At 40.3% G+C, this 20364-nt stretch overlaps 1 protein-coding gene across 1 annotated transcript; it reads left to right on the plus strand.

The window, feature by feature from the left end:
• Window positions 1-1124: 1124 nt before the first annotated feature.
• Window positions 1125-18803, plus strand: OCIAD1 (OCIA domain containing 1). The gene is made up of 8 exons (XM_030491929.1): window positions 1125-2267; window positions 3021-3105; window positions 6771-6824; window positions 7374-7421; window positions 11513-11642; window positions 13780-13988; window positions 15377-15526; window positions 18349-18803. Exons 1-8 carry the CDS (start codon window positions 2217-2219, stop codon window positions 18384-18386), a joined length of 765 nt encoding a protein of 254 aa, XP_030347789.1. The 5' UTR covers window positions 1125-2216; the 3' UTR covers window positions 18387-18803.
• Window positions 18804-20364: the final 1561 nt, after the last annotated feature.

Below are 20364 nucleotides of genomic sequence, written 5' to 3' on the forward strand. Positions count from 1 at the left end.
ACTGCAGTTCTCAGTAGCTGCATGAAGGATGGTGTGGGTACAAAGGAAGCAGTAGACCAGATGTCTAAAAGGGCATCCTTGTTAAGATTACTGTCTGAGGGTGACCTTCAAAACAGGCTTGAGAACTAAGAATGAAGTGCCAAGGATGTGAATATGCTCTACCATCCATCTATGTTGAATGTGGCCCTACAGCTGCAGTTCTAAGCCAGCAAATGGATGTATGTAGCCAGGTGAAACTTTTAAGTGCCTTTAAGTGTCTCACAGGCAGCCTGTACCTGTCACAAGCAGGTAAGATTTTTGAAAGGATGGTAAAGTCACCAGTTTCACGCATCATTTTAATTCTTTTTTTTCCCCCCACTGGAAGTCTAAAGGACTTGGGGCTAATAAAGTGAGAAAACTAAATGGATAACTATTATTTTTACAATGAGGAGGCAAAACAACAGCTCAGAGTCATTTTCTTCAGTGAAGGAGACTGATAGCCATTTCTTCCCCACTGAAGTTCCATGTTTGGAGAGGGTGCCTACCACAATGCAAGCTTTAAAAACCCACTGCATCTTTCCTAGAATGTACTGAAAGCCCAGAGAGAAGAAGCATGAAATAAATTGCCTTTATAAGTGTGCTATGTATAGTCCCATAAATAAAACTGTGATGAGCTGATGCGGCCAAAATCTTTTGCCTTTGCCAATTAATAACATGTGTAACTGATGTTCACATACTGCAGAGTGTTTCATGAGGGTGGGCCCATGTGACAGGCAGAGATTAAGACTGCCGGATAAGACAGATGACTTCCAATCTCATGGAAACTAGAAATGTCTGTATTGTATGATGACAGCTATGAATGAAGAGCCCCACAATTCATAGGTTCTGGTTCTATCTTCCCAGCTTATTTCCAGAATCCAATACTCAGAAGTCCACCTCCTCTACACCTTTCTTGGTGCAGCCAAACCTACTACTTCCCACACGCTCCTCAGTCCACTTGTCCTGGGTCCTTCACATGCCCATAGTGTGTTTTACAGCTGCGTTCTCTACTGATTTCAGGCATTTCACATCCTCATTCCATACTAATTTCAGTCACCTTCAATCTCTACAGCCTTCCCTGTCCTATCTTCAGGCATGGGTTTTTTTGCTACAGCCATCAGACAGTAGCAATTTAAGCCTCTTCTCTGGAATTCCAGTGTGACGAGACAATGGCTCACTCCAGGAAAGGCTTAAAGGGAGTGGTGCATTCCAGGCAAGCAGAGGCATATCAGGATATGGTGAATTCAAGCCACAGTACTGAATGTTTACAAGAAAATGCCACAGCACACACTGCACTATCAGAAACTTCTTTTTACTTGTTCCTCAGCTTTTCCGAGTTCCTGATAGACTGCAAGCATCCACCATTTCTGCCACTCTAGCAGTGTTAGCTAGAGGCAAGCACAGACTCCTAATCACCCACTTCAGGATAATCCCAACCACCAAACCTCTGCCACTTTCAAGCTCAGACAGTTGCCCAGCAGGTCCTTGCTTGGTCCCAATTCAAATACACCCGGGGGGGGGGGGGGGGCAACAGGCACCCTTCCTCTTCAGTCAGTTCTGGCCACGCATCTTCAGCAACCGGATAACCTACCTATTGGAAACATATCTATACTTAAGGGAGGCACGGGTGCACGGGTGGATAAAACCTTTTTGCTACCATTTACCAAAGCCAAGAAGCACCAACACGGGTATTAACACGGCACAGAGCGGACCCAGCCGCGCAAGGGTTACCTTTAAAGGACCGTCCACCCCTGAAGCAGTGCCTGCTCTCAAACACCATTACAGGCTGGCATTCTTTAAGCAGGCAGGAAACAAGATAAGGTGCAGGAAGGAAACATTCTCGACTGAAATGAACGCTCTGAGCCTCAGCTGCTGCCCCTCGGTCCTTCCCCCGCTCTCCCTCTCTCCCTCAGCCTTCCTGGCCAGAACGCACCGCTGCTGAGCCCGAACACACACCAGGCGCCGCGTTCACCAGCAGCGGCCTGGGGGCAGCACCGCGGCCCGCCCCGAGGCCCGCCCCGACACACCTCCCCCGGGGAAAGGCCGCGGAGCCCTCGTCCCAGCCCCAGGCGGGAGCCCCGGCGGGGCCCAACGGGGGCGCCCCGGCCGCGCGCCGCCGCCACGCATGCGCGCGGGACCAGCAGCGTCGCGGGGATTTCCGGGTCAGCGGTGGCTCGCGCTGCCCTCCCCGCCCCGCCATGGAGGCCGGGCCGGGCCCTGGCGGCGGGGAGCTCGGCGACACGGCCGAGGTACTGTCGTTCGCTCGGCGGCGCGGCCCGCGGGGCACCGCGGGAGCCGTGGTGGGGTTCTTTCTGCTGAGGGCGAGGCAGCGGGCTCGGGGCCTGCACCCGCTCGCCGCCGGCCGTGCAGCCGGGGTGCCCGGCAGCCTGCCGCCCGGGCCTGCCGTGAGCTCCCTGCCAGGCTGCGGACCGAGGGGACCGTGCCCTTAAGGCCTTCCTGGCGGTCTTCCGGGGCGCTGTCCCGGCAGGAGGTGCTCCCCTCGGTACCGGCGGCCTTCTCGCTTCTGCCCTTCTCCCGGCCGGCGGCCTGGCACGGCGCCCGGCCGCACGCCTTCGCGGCTGGAGGGAGTCACGCACCTCCGGTAGGAACAGCTGTCCAGCTTGCGCTAAGTGTAAACGGGCAGCAGGCGTTGTGTAATTAAAGCCTTGGCAAGTATTTTAGAAAGGGATATAATGAGCTGACAGGTTTTGTCCGTTTGGAAGGCTGGTTGCAAGGACAAAAGCTGGCTTTTCTAAATCAGGAGGAGCGAGCTGAGCTGGGATTTGACTGTGCACATCTGCTCTCATAATTTCTGAAACCACTGGGTTTTAAAAATAAAATATTTCGTGTGACATCTATAAACAAAAGTCACCAGTTCCTTAAGTATAGCAGTGTGAAAGTACAGGCACTGCAAGGTGTGAAAGCTAGACAGCTTTTCATTGAAAAATCCGCCCAAACCTTTCTTTTGCTCATTCTTTTCTAATTTATTTCCCTAATGAAAGAGGGAACTACCTAAGCCTTATGTGCCGACAGAGGAGGAGAGAAGACTCCTTAAGGAATGTGCTGAAGAGAGTGCCCGGTATAGAGGTGAGTTCAGTTTGCTGGTGAACTTGGTATGCTTTTCTTCCACACTTAGTTTTTGCTGTTCTCCGAGGCAGCAAGGAGGGCAAGCCTGTGTCAGCATATCACAGCAGTTCATTAACAAGCTTCACATGGTCTAAAATTCCATTCCAGTAGAAGCTGATCCATGTAGGATTTACATTTATTTATTAAGAGTTTGCAGGACAGGATTCAGGGGGTTTGTAGATGGTGCAACATCATTTGTAAGATTTATGCTTTTTAACAAGATCACTTCATATTTTAAATTAATATGCTTATTAAAAGTCTGAAAATAGATATAATTAATGGAGTTGCATTTATGATTCTGGATTTTGTTATTTTTATCTTCACCTTTTGTTCTGTTTGGAGTGCGAGAATAAAACAGTTTAACTTAGAACCATTTCTTTCTGTCTTTATGGAGACTTGTGAAGAGAACAGTGCATAAGTAGTCACTCAGCTCAGTTTTTGGAGAAAACTTGTGCCTGTGCGTGACCAGACATTTGGGCACTTTTCCCCTGCAAATAAAGGGGAAGCCAAGATTCTCCAGGGTGATTCTGCAGTCAGCAATGATTTCTGTACTACGGCTAGTATACAGGAATAATAAACTCGCATTGTTTTCACAGAGTATCTCTCATCTTAATATATTTGAAATATCAATGTTCTGTTGGCTGTTGGCTTGGTTTTGGCGGGTTTTTTCCATACAACATTGAGAATTGATTGCATTACTTCTTAACATTGCTTCTGTAATCCAAAGGTTCAGTGCATACCTGTTTTTTAGACACCTGGTCAAGAGGTTTGAAGAAGCCTTCTGATGTGATTGTTACCCACTGTTCTGTCACACACTAGCAGATTACCCCTGATGCTGATAGGTGGCTTAGCAGAAACCAGGACGGAAGAAGAATTTAGCAGCTGATTTGCTAAATTTAGCAGTCGGGGCTCTGGTTTCTCTTGGAAGCCAGTCCTTTCAGGGGCAACTTCTATGGCATTGTCATTTTGAATTAACGATTCAGTGTTCTGCTTTACCTTTCTCCATTGCTTTGGCATTCTCTTCTTCCATGTTTATTCAGATATGTGGAAACCTTCAACTTTTTTCCAGCCATTTTCCTTATACTTTTATAAGTGAAAAGAGTCAGGTTCATTAGTAGGAAAGTGATGATTGGTTATGGCATATTGGTAATCCTCTCCTGGAAGGCAAGAGGGGGAGGAATTGTTTGTTGCTCTTGAGGTGTTCTTCTGAGAGTTCTTGATGGGCAACATAACCTACTGCCCTGTGCATCTTTATACAGAGACAGAAGCAGCAACATGAAGGTGTCGTTGAGAAGCCCCAAATTAGTTTCTTGAGGAATTTCACTTTAGAGAGCTACAATAGTAATTGCAAGATATTTTTTCCAGGGGCTGTGGAGTGTGCTGTTACCTCACTGCATGAGCCTACAGCACATCACTGTTTCCTAGCTCCCCTCTCTGTTTCGTTGTTCTGCATTGCATGAACCTGGAGTGTTGTGTTCCCTGTGTTAAATACGTATTATTTGAACGCCCTTTTGCAAGAGGTGTGGGCTGCCTGTGTGACTGCCCTGACACGCTCTCTTCTTACTGTATCAGTTCTTGTTATTCACATATATTGCTATACATTTGTGTATTTTCAGTTTGTTTATTCAAATTTCAAGTGTAGCCAGTTTTTACCCGTTCTTACAAGCCCTCTCTGGTTTGCCGTAGTTTCTGTTGACAGCTTCTATTTCAGAAATGCTTGCTAGTCACTTCAGAATTCAGTTTAATATATACTTTACTGGTATTACTAATTTTTAATCACATATAATACAAAATCTAATGCTGTTAGTAATTCACACTATGCTCTGCAATTTTATCAGTTGTACCTTTAATCTTGTTAACAAAATCAAGCCAGATCGATACGGCTTTTTCTCCATAAAACCATTTTGACAAGGGTACATTACATTCCCATCCTTAATTATGGGCTGTTGATATATCAGTTTTCCTAGGATTTATTTTGTTCCTGAAGCAAAAAAAAAAAAAAAAAAAAAGTACTTTTTGCCCATAGCAGTGGGAAGCATTGCTATTTTCTGATTTATTAAGCTGCATTTGGTTTTCTTCTACACTTGAGTTAATATTAGTTTTTATGTATGAACCCAATTTTCATTTACCAATTATTCTTAATTTCTGGTTACTGTTTCAGGTCATTTATATGCTCACCTACAAACAGCTGTTTCCACTGAAATGTGTAACCTGTCTTTGATGACCAGAATATTTGTGTAGGGCCTAGAAACCATTTCAGGCCTCTGAGGGTTAGACCGAAGTCCTCTGCGATAAGTTGTTTTGAATTTTTTTTAACAGCACACATGCCCTTGTTTGTCTTACAGTTTAGCTTCAAATCTGCATTGCCATTCTCTAGCTCACAGAATCTAGGTCTAGAATCTCTAAAAGCATCAGGGGGTTACCCCTTAATAGATTGGAAGATTTTATTCTGTATTTTGAAGTGTTGCTGTAATCTTGCTTTGAACCAAGTAGCCAATACTTTTTCTTAAAAGTGACATCATGTCCTGTTTACCCTGCAATGCTGGTTGGACTCCTGGCCTAGATCTGTCAGAGTGTGCAAAGGAATTAGCTGTTAGTTTGCAAAGTTTAATACTGTGCTGTCCAAATTCTAAAAAATATCATTTATCTTCAAACAAGAACTCAATTAGCAGATCGTGTGCATAAGCACTATAAACATCTAGTGCTATAACAAAAGTTTCTCCCCAAGGTAAAGTTAAAGTCATTGAGCTTTTTTGTAACATACTCACTTTCAGACTTGCATAAAATGTAATTTCATTATGACATACTTAAATCTTTAATGTAATTAACTTCAGTCTCCTGTCATGTTTGTTATGGATGACACTGTATCTTGTGTAGGAAGGGTGGTCTTTACAAAGAGTTTCAGAGTCAATCTTCCCAATATCAAAATTATCACTGCTGGAAATAAGTATTCCTTTTGTTTCTTGCCATCTTCACATGCTTCTGGCCACCTGAAATCTTTCAATATGATAAAAATCGATAGGCAGCTCTTCTGTGTATGTCGTCTTCTCTGTATCCCTGACCCTTCCATTGGGTTGTACAGTTTGATCTGTAAGCTACAGAAAAAGCTGCCCTGTTCTGTAATTTGCTGGTGAATAAAACACGTTACCTACTTCTAATCAATTTGATTTGTATCTCTGTAAGAGTTAGACTTTTCCCAAGTTTTTATGTTACAATCAAGACTTTTGGTGATTAAAAATGTTCAGAGGCACTGGCCTCCACGTAACTGCCTTCCACCCTGAAGAACTGCGTATGCTTCTCTGGTTTAAAGTTCTGCACCTGGATGCTGAGCAGTTGTAGCCAGACCTGGAGTCTTGTCCTTAGAGCTGTAGCCTACCTGTATTTTAGGAAGCATGAAATCTAATGAAGACAGGATGGCTCGTTAACCAGTACCACGTAATTTGTAGTAGGACTTAAAATCTGGAATTGAGAATGTTTCAGACTGTATATAGTTGTTAATTATATGCTTATGTTCTTCTACCACGGAGCTCAGTAAGGCCTAGCAACTCATGTTATTGCATATTCTGTTAAATGTGGTTGAAAATATTGAAAATCATATTTTAAGCAGCTTTTCTTCTTCTTCACAGCTTTTCCTCTGGCTGCAGTGAGCATGCTTGGTACCAGCTTCTTAATTAAGAAAGGTAAAGCGTAAATATACTTTGGGTTAATTTGGATTTGCTCAGATGAAATAAATTTCTGCTGTTAGTACAAGTTACTATAATAATATAGTGTCTTATTGTAGTTAAAAGAAGTTCAGACTCTTCAGCTACATGATTTGCAGTTCCTAAACCAAAGGAGCAAAACTTTAAATTAAAATTCATGTTCGTTTTATGTTGTTTGACAAATGCAGTATCTTAGTGATTATGAAACATATTCTGTATGTGTAGTAATATGTGAGATACGAGTAAAGTCCTAATTCTTAGATTATTTTTTTATATATATAATTTTATATATATAAGATGTCATATTTATATATAACATTTGGGTTATATATATGTGTATATATATATAAAACAGATATTGGGTTTCAGATGTTGGGTTTCTTGAATTTTCTTCAACATTAAGTGTAAAAGGGTAACCTGCTACCTACAAACATAACTGTGAGCTAACCTACAAACGTAACTACAGTTGATGTTTTTCAGCTTCATTCGTAATAACTTATTACTAATTACTTTGATCCTCATTTTCAGGCATTCTAAGAGACAGCTCAAGATTTGGCTCCTTTGTAAAAGTTGCATGTAAGTAAAAGCAACATATAAATTCAGCTTGTATTCATGCCTTAGGTCCTGGAGTCTGTTACGCAGATGTAATTCCCATCAGACAAGCTCGCTGATTCACTGTGACTCCACTCTGTAGAGTGGAATATCTCAAGTTGGAAGGGACCCATGAGGATCATGGAGTCCAACTCCGTGCTCCTAAAGCTAAACCATATGACTAAGCACATCGTTAGGCACTCCTTGAACTCTGACAGGCTTGCTGCCATGACCACTTCCCTGGGGAGCCTGTTCTGGTGACTGACCACCCTCTCAGTGAAGAACCTTTTCCTAATGTCCTATCTGAACTTCCACTGGTGCAGCTTCATGCCATTTCCTCGTGTCCTGTCGCTGCTCACCAGAGAAAGGAGATCAGCACCTCCCATTCCGCTGCTCCCCTTGAGGAGGTTGTAGGCTGTGATGAGGTCGCCCCTTGGCATTCTCTTCTCCACTAAAGAAACCATGTGTCCTCAGCAACTCCTCGTGAGCCTCATCCTCGAGACCCTTCACCATCTTGGTCACTCTCCTCTGGACACATTCTAAGTTTGATGTCCTCCTTCTGTTGAGGCACCCAAAACTGCACAGAGTACTTGAGGTGGGGCCGCACCAGCACAGTGGGACAGTCACCTCCCTCGACTGGCTGGCTATGCTGTGCTTGATGCACCCCAGGACACGGTTTGCCATTTTGGCTGCCAGGATACACTGTTGACTCATATTCAACTTGTCATCAACCCAAACCCTCAGATCTCTCTCCGCAGGGCTGCTCTTCTGCCTCTCGTCCCTCAGTTTGTACGTATAACCAGGATTATGCTGTCCTGGATAGAGAATCCAGCACTTACAGAATCAATTCTTAGGTTGGTACCACTGTGCCTGAAGATAGGAGTAAATGATCTGGTATAGCCAGTGAACAAGTTTCACGTTCCTGCAATTAATTCTATCAGTCAGCAACTTCTTAGCTACATTTCTTAACTACAGCATCTCATACTGCAAGAACCTATTCAATGTCAAGAGGTAGAGCATTTCATTTATTCATCAGCTTTGAATTTGTGTAGCACATTTGGACAAGGTTTGTTTATAGGCTTTCCATAAAATTGCTTGACAAGTGTAATGTAATAATTGAAGACAAAACCATTGTAAATAGATACTGTACAAGCTTACTTTAAATTACTGTGCCAGAGTACAGCCACCCCTCCCTTCCTAATTTGAAGGTCTTTATTCGTGCATCTCATTTGTCCCATTCAGGCTATTTTAGTGCCTTTTTTTCCTGGACATTATGTATGTACAATTGTAGGAAAAGGGCAATGAATGATTTTGGATTAAGTATAATCACAAATAAATTAATAAATTAACGTTTTCAATGTAATACATGACAGTAAAACAGGAAGTTGCCATCTTGCCAATCTGCCTAGATACAGCCAGTTACCCTTACAGTTTACTTCAGTGGGAAGAGGGTGAAACCCATGATTTGTGGTGAAGGAAGTGTTGTTTAAGCAGATAAATGAATGTGAGGGTCTAGGGCTGCCATTTGTTTATGCTAAATTCTACTTGCTTTCTTTGAATGCCAAACAATGGTGTAACACAGACGTTTCTCATAAATAATAGAATTACTGATAGCTCCTACACGTTTCTAGTTAAGGGCCATGTTCTTCGTATTAAATAGAATGAAGTTTTGAAATCAAGGTTAAAAATAGGGAGCACTTGGACTGGACTAACTGTTCTTGATGTTAACATTATAAGCCAAAATGTTTTTGGCTTCTCCTTTCTGATGGACACTGGAGGCATCTGGACTTTCATTTTATACTAGAAGAATTTTCCATAGTGTGTGTTTTCATTGTCTTTCAGTAAATAACTTCATGTGATTTATGTGCATTTTAAATACAGGGATTTTTTCTGGGACATAAGTGGAGTGTAAAAGGCCTGAGTTAAGCAGTTTTTGTTTCATCCTCATATTGCTTAGGTCAGATGCTTTCTACTGTCAGATCCTACTGTCTACAGGATCTTCCTGAAAACTGTTGCCAGGGCATAGTTTACAGGGCCAAATTATGTCTCATAATTTAACCGCACATTCCTCCTCCAGTGAAATCTCACTAAAGGAAGCGGCGCAGTTGTTTTGGTTTGGGTTTTTTTTCTTCCTCAAGTTCTGAAAGAAGGGCATGTGCGATACCAGGCACTGCTGCTGGCTCATAGCTAGCTGATGGTAAACAACAGTAAGACAGTTCAAGACAATCCTTGCTTTTCTGATGTTGCCAATCTGAGCATATTGCTGCTGCATCCATTGATTACAATAGTCTGTCTTTAATAATGGTGTGTGTCACTTGTGGTTGTTAGATTCTTACTCTGAACAGTATCTATGCCTGATTATGGTAATTGGTCTTTTATATGTAACTACCATAGCTGAGTCAGGTTTTCTTTAGTCTGTATCTTGCATCTTTCCCTGCTCTAGTTTTATCTGGAATTCGTGAGGTGTTTCATTTTCTAGATGGGAATTTTCAGATTCCAGGATGTTCTTCTGCCCATAGGAATTACTCACAGCTTTTCTCAGTAGCCTTCTAGGCACGCTGACAATTTAATGGAGCTTCTGGTTAGTCCTGACTGATACGCTACATTGACAGTATCCTGTTCAACATAGCATAGAGCTATTGGGAAAGAAGGCTAAGATCCATATGTCCTACTTCATGTTAGCCTGCAACAATATCTAATTTAATGTGCTGACTTCAAAGATGTGGCTCATCTGGCTGTTAGTTCTGTAATAAACCAAATAATGTAGCCAATCATTGCTTTGGGTGAAACATCTTGCAGAGAGATACTTCCCCTTTTCTTGATTGGAAAGCCTCAAGAAAAGACTTAATTACTCTTTGTAATTTATGCCAAAGGTTAATCACCTTTGCTGATTAGCTTTATTTTGCTAAATATTTAGTTTGAATTCTTGTTAGACTGTTTTTCCTTTCAGGGGACCTGTGATTTTTCCCTTTGTGTATATTTACAGCATTTGATGTGTCTTTCAAATTTTTTTGACCTGCTAAACAGCTAAACCTTTATATTTCTCATTTTGTAAACTTCACTTGTAGTTGTGGCTGTTCTTCTCTTTTCCCTTGGAAAAGGAATTTTAACCTTTTGAAAATACAGGCATTAGATCAAGAATCACAATTTCAGTACCAGTCCAGCAGGGTAGGGTAAAATCCCCTTTTCTATTAGTTCCCAGGTGATTAATCTACAGTGTGAGGGCTTCAGAGGCTTAATGATACTGGTAATTAACTCTTTCCTGACTCAGTCTTTGTATTTAGAAAATACATATGAAGGAAGGGTCTAGTCCTTTTCTCCTACAAAGTCAACAACAGGACTTTTGTTAATTGCCATTGAGTCCTTCATGCTCCTTCATACTCCAGTTGACCCACTCGTAAAACTTGAAGGAGCCGGCTGATGGAAATCACCAGTTTTAAGCTGAGAAAGAGCTACCATGATGATTTATTCTCATGTCCTGTCTAGCAGCTGAAAATCATTCATGCATGGAATTGGAAGTATTTGCCCAGTGACTGCAAGGGTTCGGTTAATTTAGTTGTTCGCCCTTTGGCAGCCATATCATAGAACCCTCTTCAGAAGATACTGAGTCTAATGCTAAGTTTATTTAGACTTCTCTTCATACCAGTGAAAGCCATTTTCCAGATCTGACTGTTCTGATGGAATAAATCAGCAGAATTTAGATCCTTTGTTTACTCCTGACTGCTTTAGCACCTTTGATAGTTAATTGTTGTCTCTGGATCTTGGGAAAAACTGATTGCAGTTATTTTCCTTTATTTTCTGGTCACCTTTCATTCATCAAGTACCAGCTGAAATCATTTGATGCTCATGCCATGGGTAAATCATTGCTCTGTGTCTCTGTTCAGCACTTGTGTTTGGTTTTAGTACTCCTTGTCTGCAGAAGAAGCAGAGATAATTACTCATGGTTTTGATTTAGATCTAAACTATTTTTTCTTTTACTCAAGATCCTGTATAATTAATTTGAAATTATTATTTTAAAACTATGTTGAATTTTATGATACAATGTATAAACCCATCTCTTTTTTCTTTTCAAAAAGTTGCTGGAGTATGTGGATACATGGCTGGGAAGATTTCCTACTTGCCAATCTGCAGTGAGAAATTTAAGCAGCTGAAGGATTCCCCGATAGGAGACGTTCTACGACAAGCTCAGAGGCATAGTTCACCTATGTAAGAATTTAATTCTCTTTTGAATTTAAAACTTATTATTGAATAGGACATTTTAAACACTAACAGATCAATGCTATATTTGTGGCTTTCAAAGACCTTCAGAGCAGTACCTTCCCTTTTGCTCTGTTACCCCCTTTTGCTTTGTTACCCCAAACCCACTTTCAGGAAGCTGTATCTGTATCACTTTGCCAGCTATGAAACATGCATTTTGGTTCTTTATGTACAACTGATTACTTCAAGGAGTAGAAAAAGAAATATCCTTAGCAAAATGTATTTCCTGTAAATTAAGATGATGTTTTCCTGTGGAATTTACTTACAGTCGGGTGACAGCAGAAGTTGCCTCCTTAGTTTAGAAGTAAACTAAGTTAACTGAAATAAAGTAGTGTTGCATTTTAGAAGTTTTTCCCATAGTTTAGTTTGATTGAAGTAGGAAGAGGGTGGAAATGATTTCAGTGTTTATCAAAGGAAAGAGCCCAGTAAACAATATCAGTGCAGGAAGAAGCATGGTGGTCAAACTTACTGCTGTTTGTTTAAATCCTTTACATCTGTAACAGCATTATGCTCTACATATGAGAAACTCATCAGGTTCTTAAAACTATTTCCTGTTTTGTTCCAGAATGTTTTCTATCTCAAGTGGTTTTTAATTGCAAACTACTTTTGGAATATCTCACTTAAAGTCTTGATTTAAAACTGGGAGAATAGTGTTTGGATAGTGAGTAGTAGTCCTTGTATGCATGTGTTAAGTAAATGTTTAGAAAGGATCTGAATAAATTCTTAATTACTTTATAAATTTGGATTTATGACAGTGTTATCTGCAAGATTTACCTTTATTCTGGAATGTTCATGTTTTTATGGCATCAAACATAATTTTAGGAATTGCTATTTTATATATTTACTGTAAAAACTCAGCTAAATTTGAGCTGGACTTGTCCGTTCACTCCCCTCCACTTTCTAGTAAGAAACTCTGATCATTAGCTGTGTTTACTCTAGATGAGAACCTGTTTAAATGCCATCATCTGCTGCACCAATAAGTCCCTTCAACCTTTAATGACCCATTCTTTTGTACCTGTTAAATTTTATTTACCAAGGGATAATTCCCTCCCCCCCGCCCCCTGTTGGTGAATGATTAATCTAAATTAATCTGCTGATTTTTTTGTTATATTTTCATTGTCATAAATTTACTAGTTAATGTATTTTGGTAATTCTGATTTGCTGTTAAAAATAGGTAGGGAGCTAAAAGGTTACATAGTTCTTTAAGGCTGTGTTTGCATATACTTCAAAAATATAATTGAGGCCAAAACGGCTTAGTTCTGTATGTTTAGTGTGAGAATAAAACAAAGACTAATTGCAGATGTTTTTCATAGGAAACTAAAAGTACAGCTAAGCAGAAATTTAAAGTAAAAAATGAATAAATACTCTAGAGACATTCTAGTGGCACCAAGTGGTGGCATTCTTGAGAGAGACATGTTGGGTGGTGCTTTGCAGGGCCATTCTGAGTATGCAGCAAATGCCTTAGAATATCAGGCATCATTCTCCAGAATATTCTTTATATGATCTTATCTTTGAAGAGAAAATGCATTAATGTTTCTGCTGAATTCAGCAACTCACAGAGCTTCATAATTTAATTTCCCCGAGACAGCTCTTCATTCTTTTCTGCTGTCTGGTACTGAACAATGACAGAAGCTTCTAATGATGAAGGGGTTTAAATTGCAAATTCTTCCTAAAAGGCCTTTAAAAATACCTTTAGTTTGTGCTACCACTGGTTAGGTGGGCACACCCTGTCCTATTTGTGTCTGATGCAGGGGGTTTTCTGTCTGAAGACTCCCTGGGGGAAGGGATTGCCATTTTTTTGTCTCGTAAAGTGCAAAATACATTGTCTCTTTTGTCTCTGTTCTAGAGATTTTCAGGTGTGAGTTAAGTCGTGGGAGGAAGGGAAGAGCGTTGGGGCAGAGACTGTATAGATCTTTGCAATGTAAATTGAAAACCCCCCCACACTGCAGACTTTAAGATGATAATTCATGTTGAAAACTGAACCATTTAAAACAGTATTTTCTTCAACTGCACATATTGTAACTCTTATAGTTCCATTTTTAGCTTCAATGTTTCTGTATTTATATTTCATTGTATTATTTTCCAGCCGTTCCAGTCGGAAATCTGAATTTTCAGACATGCCTCCTCAGTCATATGCTGAATCTTCTTCTCCCAGAGCTGGATACCCACTTCCTTCTAGCTATTCAGATGATTATAGTTCAACAGATAGAGCCCTCTCCAGTTATGAACCCGTTCCTTTCAGTGCTTCCCTGAATGAATCCTCACCTACAGGAATTACTGATTATGCTGCTCAAGGTGTGTTTTGTCTTTAAACATTTAGCAGTTTGTAGTATGATGAGTCTTACCTTTCTCTTAGATACTTCTCTTACTAAACTATGTATTTTCATCCTGTGCAAACACACATGGTTCAATATAGTGATTTTGAATGGAACAGCTTGAAGCTCCCAGGATTGCTTTTACACAGAATATAAATATATGTACTATTTTGTGCTCTAACTGTAATCTAAATTCAGGGGTGGGGGTGTTCATATTTTGTAGCTGTAATTGCAAGTAAAGATTGTAAGTTAACTTACGTGGTTTAATGCATTGTGAAGCTAAACCTGCAAAAATCTCAGCCTGACTTGAAGTTCTTTTGAATTGAAGCTAAGGTGAATATGCCATCTTTCACTGCACTGAATAAACCACAGTCTCTACCATTTGCCTGTTGGCCTCTCTGGGGTTACTTCATTTTCACCAGTGGCAGTGCTGCAACTGTATAGCACTACGATTCAGTGACATTAGACTGGTTTTTATAATGGGACAAACGTTTAAATCTTCTGAGAACTGAATGCATATTGTGTTCTGTCCAGTAACAGCTGATTTTCTCAGAGAACTAAAAGGGTTTTCAAGTACTGTTCTGTGCAGCTGTTCCCCTCCTTCCAGTATGAACTCTGTCCTCAGCTATTGCAGGGAAGCACACGATTCTGAATTCAGGTCTCCTGGGGGCACAGAGGAGGAAGTTACTGTCAAATGCAAATTTCTGTATTTTGAATTAGTTTGGATTTTTTAACCCCTTCATAGAAGAGGTTTTATTTCACAAAAAGGCCCTTTTATGCAACTAGGATTTAATTATATGAAAGTATCAGATGTAAATGTGTCAAGGAAAGTGTACTTACACTTCATCACAAGTATCAGTAGTTGGTAGAACCTTAACTATAGGACGGAGATTCTGTATTATAAATGTAGGTAAAAGAATAAAATGTTTATCAGGTGACATATGATGGAAGTAGTCCTTATTCTTTGAAAGCAGAATTTAAAGCCTGAATGCAAACCCTTGAGCTTCACCTAGGTTTCACTTCAGAAATCATAAATACATCAAATGTATGATTATCCTAAATTTTACATAAGGTGACCAGAACTATTTTATCCATCAACTACCGCATGGTTGTTAGGATTTCCATTGGCTAAAATGAAGAAAAGGCGTTAACTGCCAGTTTTCCGAAGCAGTTTGACACAATGAGAAGGACAAAGGGAATGGATTAATTAAAGACCACATACATTTTCAGTTGCGTTTAGAACTGCAGCTGTCGTGCTCTTTTTCATTTGGGACTGAGCTGTAATTAACTGGCATTCTGGAACACATTGTAGCCAAGTTTTGGCGTGTGACGCCATTTCTAGTATCTTAATGTTTGTTTTGTTTTCAGATCCTGCTCCAATTCCAGAAGAAAGTCGTAAAAAAAAAGGCATCACATATGAGGAATTAAGGAATAAACACAGAGAGACATATGAGGTAATGCTACCACCAAAGGCAGAAACTCCAAGCAAGTTTTCACAGGAAAAACCAGCTAAGGAAGGTAATACACCAATTTACAGAAATGCATAGTCAATTCACATATTGGCAATAATGTTAAAATGGCCACAAAGGCTTAATTCTGCTTACCATTTAAGCAATTTATTTTTACAGTATTTGCAGGGATCTCATGTGATCTGTAGTTTCATATTTCAAATCCTTCAAAAATACTGATCTTCTAACAGTAAATTATGACTCCTCTTTAGCTGTGTTGCTCGGTGCCAGGCTGAAAATCTCAGAACTTTTGGGTTATTGACTATATCGAGCCACCTCTTTCAACAAAGAATTCTCTGAGCTCAGAGCCGTACTGAAGAGTTTTAGCTATGGAAGGGGGTGCATGCTTCAGATAGCATTGTTCTCTCAAAATAGAGCACATGGTTGATGGTTTGGGGGGGGGGTATTTATTTTTATGAATTGTTTCATGTGGAATTAGTGCATTTCTATAGAGGCATTGTTTGTAGAGGTTCATTTTCTACATTAAAACTCAAAGGAAGGAAGCAGTATTTGGCAGCAATATTGAGATCTGTTTTCACAGTGAAAAACAAAACTTTACACACCAAAATAAGCCTGCAGTGTCCTGAGGAATAAGATGCCATTCAGTCAACTTTTTGACTCAGTCCTTATTTTTGCGAAAGAGACACAGAAGCAATTCGTCATTGCTTGCTCTAGAACTTTTTTAATTTAGTGTAGCATGTGTGAAAATGATGTTAGCAGAGGAATGCTCTGGCGTTTAACACACCGCTGAACTAGTCAGCTTGGATTGTTTGGGTTTGTGTGGAGTGTGCAGTCGCGTCAGTCATGCTGCAACAAGATTTGTAGGAATAGCTAACGTCTCCTCTTGGGCATGACAGGTGGTAATAAGTACAAGAAAGTATGTTCAAGCAAAAAGTTCTGAAGCAGCAAGAGTAAGCCTTGGAACAGCATTGCTTAAGAGAGAGTACCAGCCTTAATTCATGCTCGTGAATTACTTAGTCCAGACCATCTGTCTTCGGACAGACAGATCTACACAATCATGAAGTAAAAATTATAAACAATTGCAGAGCAAGGATTTATATCTGTTATTTCAAGGCTGTGAAAGCCTTTTTCTTTTAGCAGGTGACTATACCAGATGAGATGTTAAAAAATTACTGAAGCTGTAGTTTCACATTGCCTCTAAATTCTGTAGGTGACACTTCATTCATTTACACAATGCGTTTTTTCAAGGTATTTCTGCACAAATAGAAGGCCTAGAAACATCACTTGAAAACCATACACAGAAATCTTAAGCAGTATTTTGCAGACCTTGCCATATTGCGTGGCAAATTGTGTGGCTGTGAAATGAGAATATGCATTCATTGTTTTATTCTTAGTTACTTAAGGACTGTAAAAGTCCTCTATAAAATATTGATCAAATATTGCATTGTCTATTATGTTTCCATGTTCTGTTTGATGATTATACTCGGGCCTTAAGAATAGAACTACACTGAGCAGTGTATGAGATTTGTAAATCAACTTTCAAGAGTATCTCTTTGTATTTTTAGGGAAAAGGGCAAGGAGGGAATACAACAATTCAGAGATGTTTTACAAGCGGAAGTACATTTAAATCTGCAGTTCAGGGACTCTAATGATGTTGCAGGCTAAGATCTCATTTAGCTTCTTGTGTCACACTGGACATCCTACTTGTATACCTCGTCCTACGTCCTGGGTCATTACCCTTTTGTTCATCCTCTTACCTCAGTCATAGGAACCAGACTAGCAAATAGCAGACAGTGGTTTCTGCCCTCTGTTGCAAGGACATAAGGAAGGACAAACCGCACTTAAGGCAGCTTTATGTAGTGCCTAACTTCCATCTGCTGGTGCCTTCTCTGTTCTTTGTAGCCGTACAAATACAGATGCATCTGTATAGTGACCTGCACTGGACTATTTTGCAGGGAATGAGTGTGGACTGCTCAGCTGCCATGGTTAATGGCAATGGAAATCAAATTGTGTTTTGAGAGAGGTTTTCATTGTGCCTCACTGCAGTATCAGTCTGCTCACAAGAGATTTGTGGGTGCATTATGCTAAGTTTGCTGACATCTCACTGAAACAAGGACCATGCATTCTGCTGTATTCCCCTGGTTCTACTGCAGATGGGTATTAATAAACAGGGAACTTAGTAATTAACTTGCAAGTAGATTTATAAAGAGGTCCCTGACTAGTGCCAGCATTCCTACTGGATCACGTAGATCAGTGATAGCAGTCAGTTACAGACTAGTTGGCAGCTCACGTTCAAGAGACCCTCTTCACTTTCTGGTCCTTGTTCAGTTACTCATGACATATTTCTGCATAAATCCATTAAGACCAGTACCCTGCTTTTGTTTGACTCACTCCTATGCTTAAGGAAGCTGCCAAATAATAATGGCTGAGTAGTTTCCTAGTAGGGATTACTGATTTCTGTTTGTCTTTGAACGTGTTTTTAACTATCCTGGATCCATCCAATTGTGCACGTAACTAGATTATGTAGCCACATTATTTATCGTAACATTCCTTGCCTGTTTCCTCCCATTGTCTTTGTTTCATCCACATGTTACATTTGTTTCCAAGTAATTACAAATCCTGTAGAGCAGGAATTAGCACAGTAGGCCTCTTGACTGAGTATTAATTCATTAAAGAAGAATGATTAACAAACTCTTCTCACCATTTATTGAGAAGTAGCTTTAATTGGATGTGTGTTGTGCTGTGAGTGACACTCTCCCCACTCGCCGCTTCAAATGGTCATGCATTTCATTATACTTTTTGGCACTGTGTAAGAGAAACTTTTGCAGTTAAATTAAGTCATATGTGACTATTTTTTCTTCTTTTCTTTAGTTAAAGTAAATAAATACGGAGATACCTGGGATGAGTAAGAGCTGAATGAAGAACTGAAGAGAATGATCTCCTGTCAGCTAACTTGAACTTCATCTAGATTAGTCACAAGTATGAGCATCTTTGGTGTCTTCTGCCAGGCACAGCTCTTAATAAATGAGGAGAAAATCCTGACTTGCCAGAAGATTAAAAAAAGAAAGCAAGCATTTAGGCTTAATGTTTTTTTTTTTTTAATTTTGCATAAATGGCAAGCGAGGCTATTGTGAGGTGTCCTGACTATAAACCATTTGTGCTACTGTTGAAGAGTGAAAAGGGTAACTCACAATAACGAATATAAATGCATAGCAGAGGGTAAAAATGTATGTAAATAAATGCAATCACGTGTATTGGGAAGGGGGAAAAATCAGAATCTTCTCAAATTTCCAAGACTTGCATTAAAAGTTGCCTGTAGACTCGCCTCTCACCTTGTGTTGTGTGAAAGCGATATGCTGGAAACTTCAAACTGTTGTCATGCTTGGTTAGCAGTGTCTGCAATAATAGTGAGCTATGCTGGGAAAAAGGGTGGAGGAGCCTACCAAGCACGCTTCACTGTCCTACAGAACTGCTTCATGGTGCTGGCTGTGTTTTCAGACCAATATTCTGACCTGCCCACGCTGGGCCTCTTCAGTCATTCCAGAAGAAAGTGAGTGAATGCAACTGCAGACATTTAAAATAGCTGCATTTAAGTGCAGCAGGTTAAAATGACAAACTGGGGTAGAAGTTTGAATGGTATCTTGACTGTTAGGTACTGTGTATTTAGCTGTATTTCTCAGTTTGTGCATGTCATGACAAAAAGCCCATGTTAATGGAGAAGAGGTCCTGATCAGTGGAATACTGCATTGTTATTACCCTTATGGAAAGAGCTACATCAGCAAAACTACTGCAGGAGTATTTCCTGATGTTCATGTCACCTGCTCTGCCTCAGTCCAACTGTTGTCTTCCGTTAGGTATTCTCATATTCCCACCTGTGCTGTTTCATCTCACAGCTTTGCATTTATTTTGGGGGCTTGGCTGTAGGGGAGCAAAACTCATGATGAAATTGATGGCATCAAAACATTCCTGACAGCTTTGATGGAGATGGAAATAGCTTACCTACCAAGCTGAAAGTTCGCAAAGACCTTTCTGATCTAGTGGTCCTGCAGCAGAGCAGCCTGAATGAGATTATTTTGGGGAGGTAATAAGTAGGAAAAAGGGGGAAGATGGGGATGCTCAAAGAGCCACATACTAACAATAATCAAATGATGATTGCTTTCACAAAAGCTGATCTTCTAAAAAAGAAAAGGAATGTGCTAACCAGATAATCTTGAAGTCGTATCAAAAATTCAACTTGCAGAGAATGCTTCTAGTGACCGTGATGGGAGAACTCTGAAAATATACAAAGTTTGCCTGAATTCTGTTGATGTGGGGTTTAGTGCACTGCTCCAAAGCTGATTAGATTTATCATGAAAGTGCTCATGAAGTTTCTTAGTTGTGAGTTGTGCAAGTAACAGGAGGCAGAAGGGTTAGAGGGTAAAACTGGAGCAGATGCCTATGGTGGTGGTTTTCCCTGTGTAAAAAGAAATGCTTTTTCTTCTGGAGGAATGAGAAGTTTCCAAGTGAGAAAACTTTGCAGGAGCAGGCTTATGGCATTGAGGAAGTAGCAACACCAAGAGACAAACTATTGAACAATCAGCTTGCCAATAGAAGTATTTCTTTCTTTTATATTATTTTGGGGGATTTGGAATAATACTTTATTTTCTCAAGTAAATTACTATAAGGATATAGTAACTTTAGTTTTTCTCAGGAATCTTAACTCATGCTTGTACTACAAGTTGTTTATTTGTGGGATAAGGGAATGATCATCTGGGGAGCTGACTATGAGTTACTGTAAATACCTCTGCAGTGTGGACACTGAAAAGTGAGACCTCCTCTGTTTCTTGACACTGGCTGTGAATGTTACTGATGTGCCAGTGAACTCACTTATGTGTAATCAAGTACTTA

Source organism: Strigops habroptila, chromosome 7, assembly GCF_004027225.2.
Source record: "Strigops habroptila isolate Jane chromosome 7, bStrHab1.2.pri, whole genome shotgun sequence".
NCBI lineage: Eukaryota > Metazoa > Chordata > Aves > Psittaciformes > Psittacidae > Strigops > Strigops habroptila.

Coding starts and splice junctions, on each gene's coding strand:
- OCIAD1 (XM_030491929.1), top strand. CDS start 2,217: ATGGAGGCCGGGCCGGGCCCTGGCGGCGGGGAGCTCGGCGACACGGCC. Junction 2,268..3,020: donor AGCTCGGCGACACGGCCGAG/GTACTGTCGTTC, acceptor CCCTAATGAAAG/AGGGAACTACCTAAGCCTTA. Junction 15,527..18,348: donor GGAAAAACCAGCTAAGGAAG/GTAATACACCAA, acceptor TCTTTTCTTTAG/TTAAAGTAAATAAATACGGA.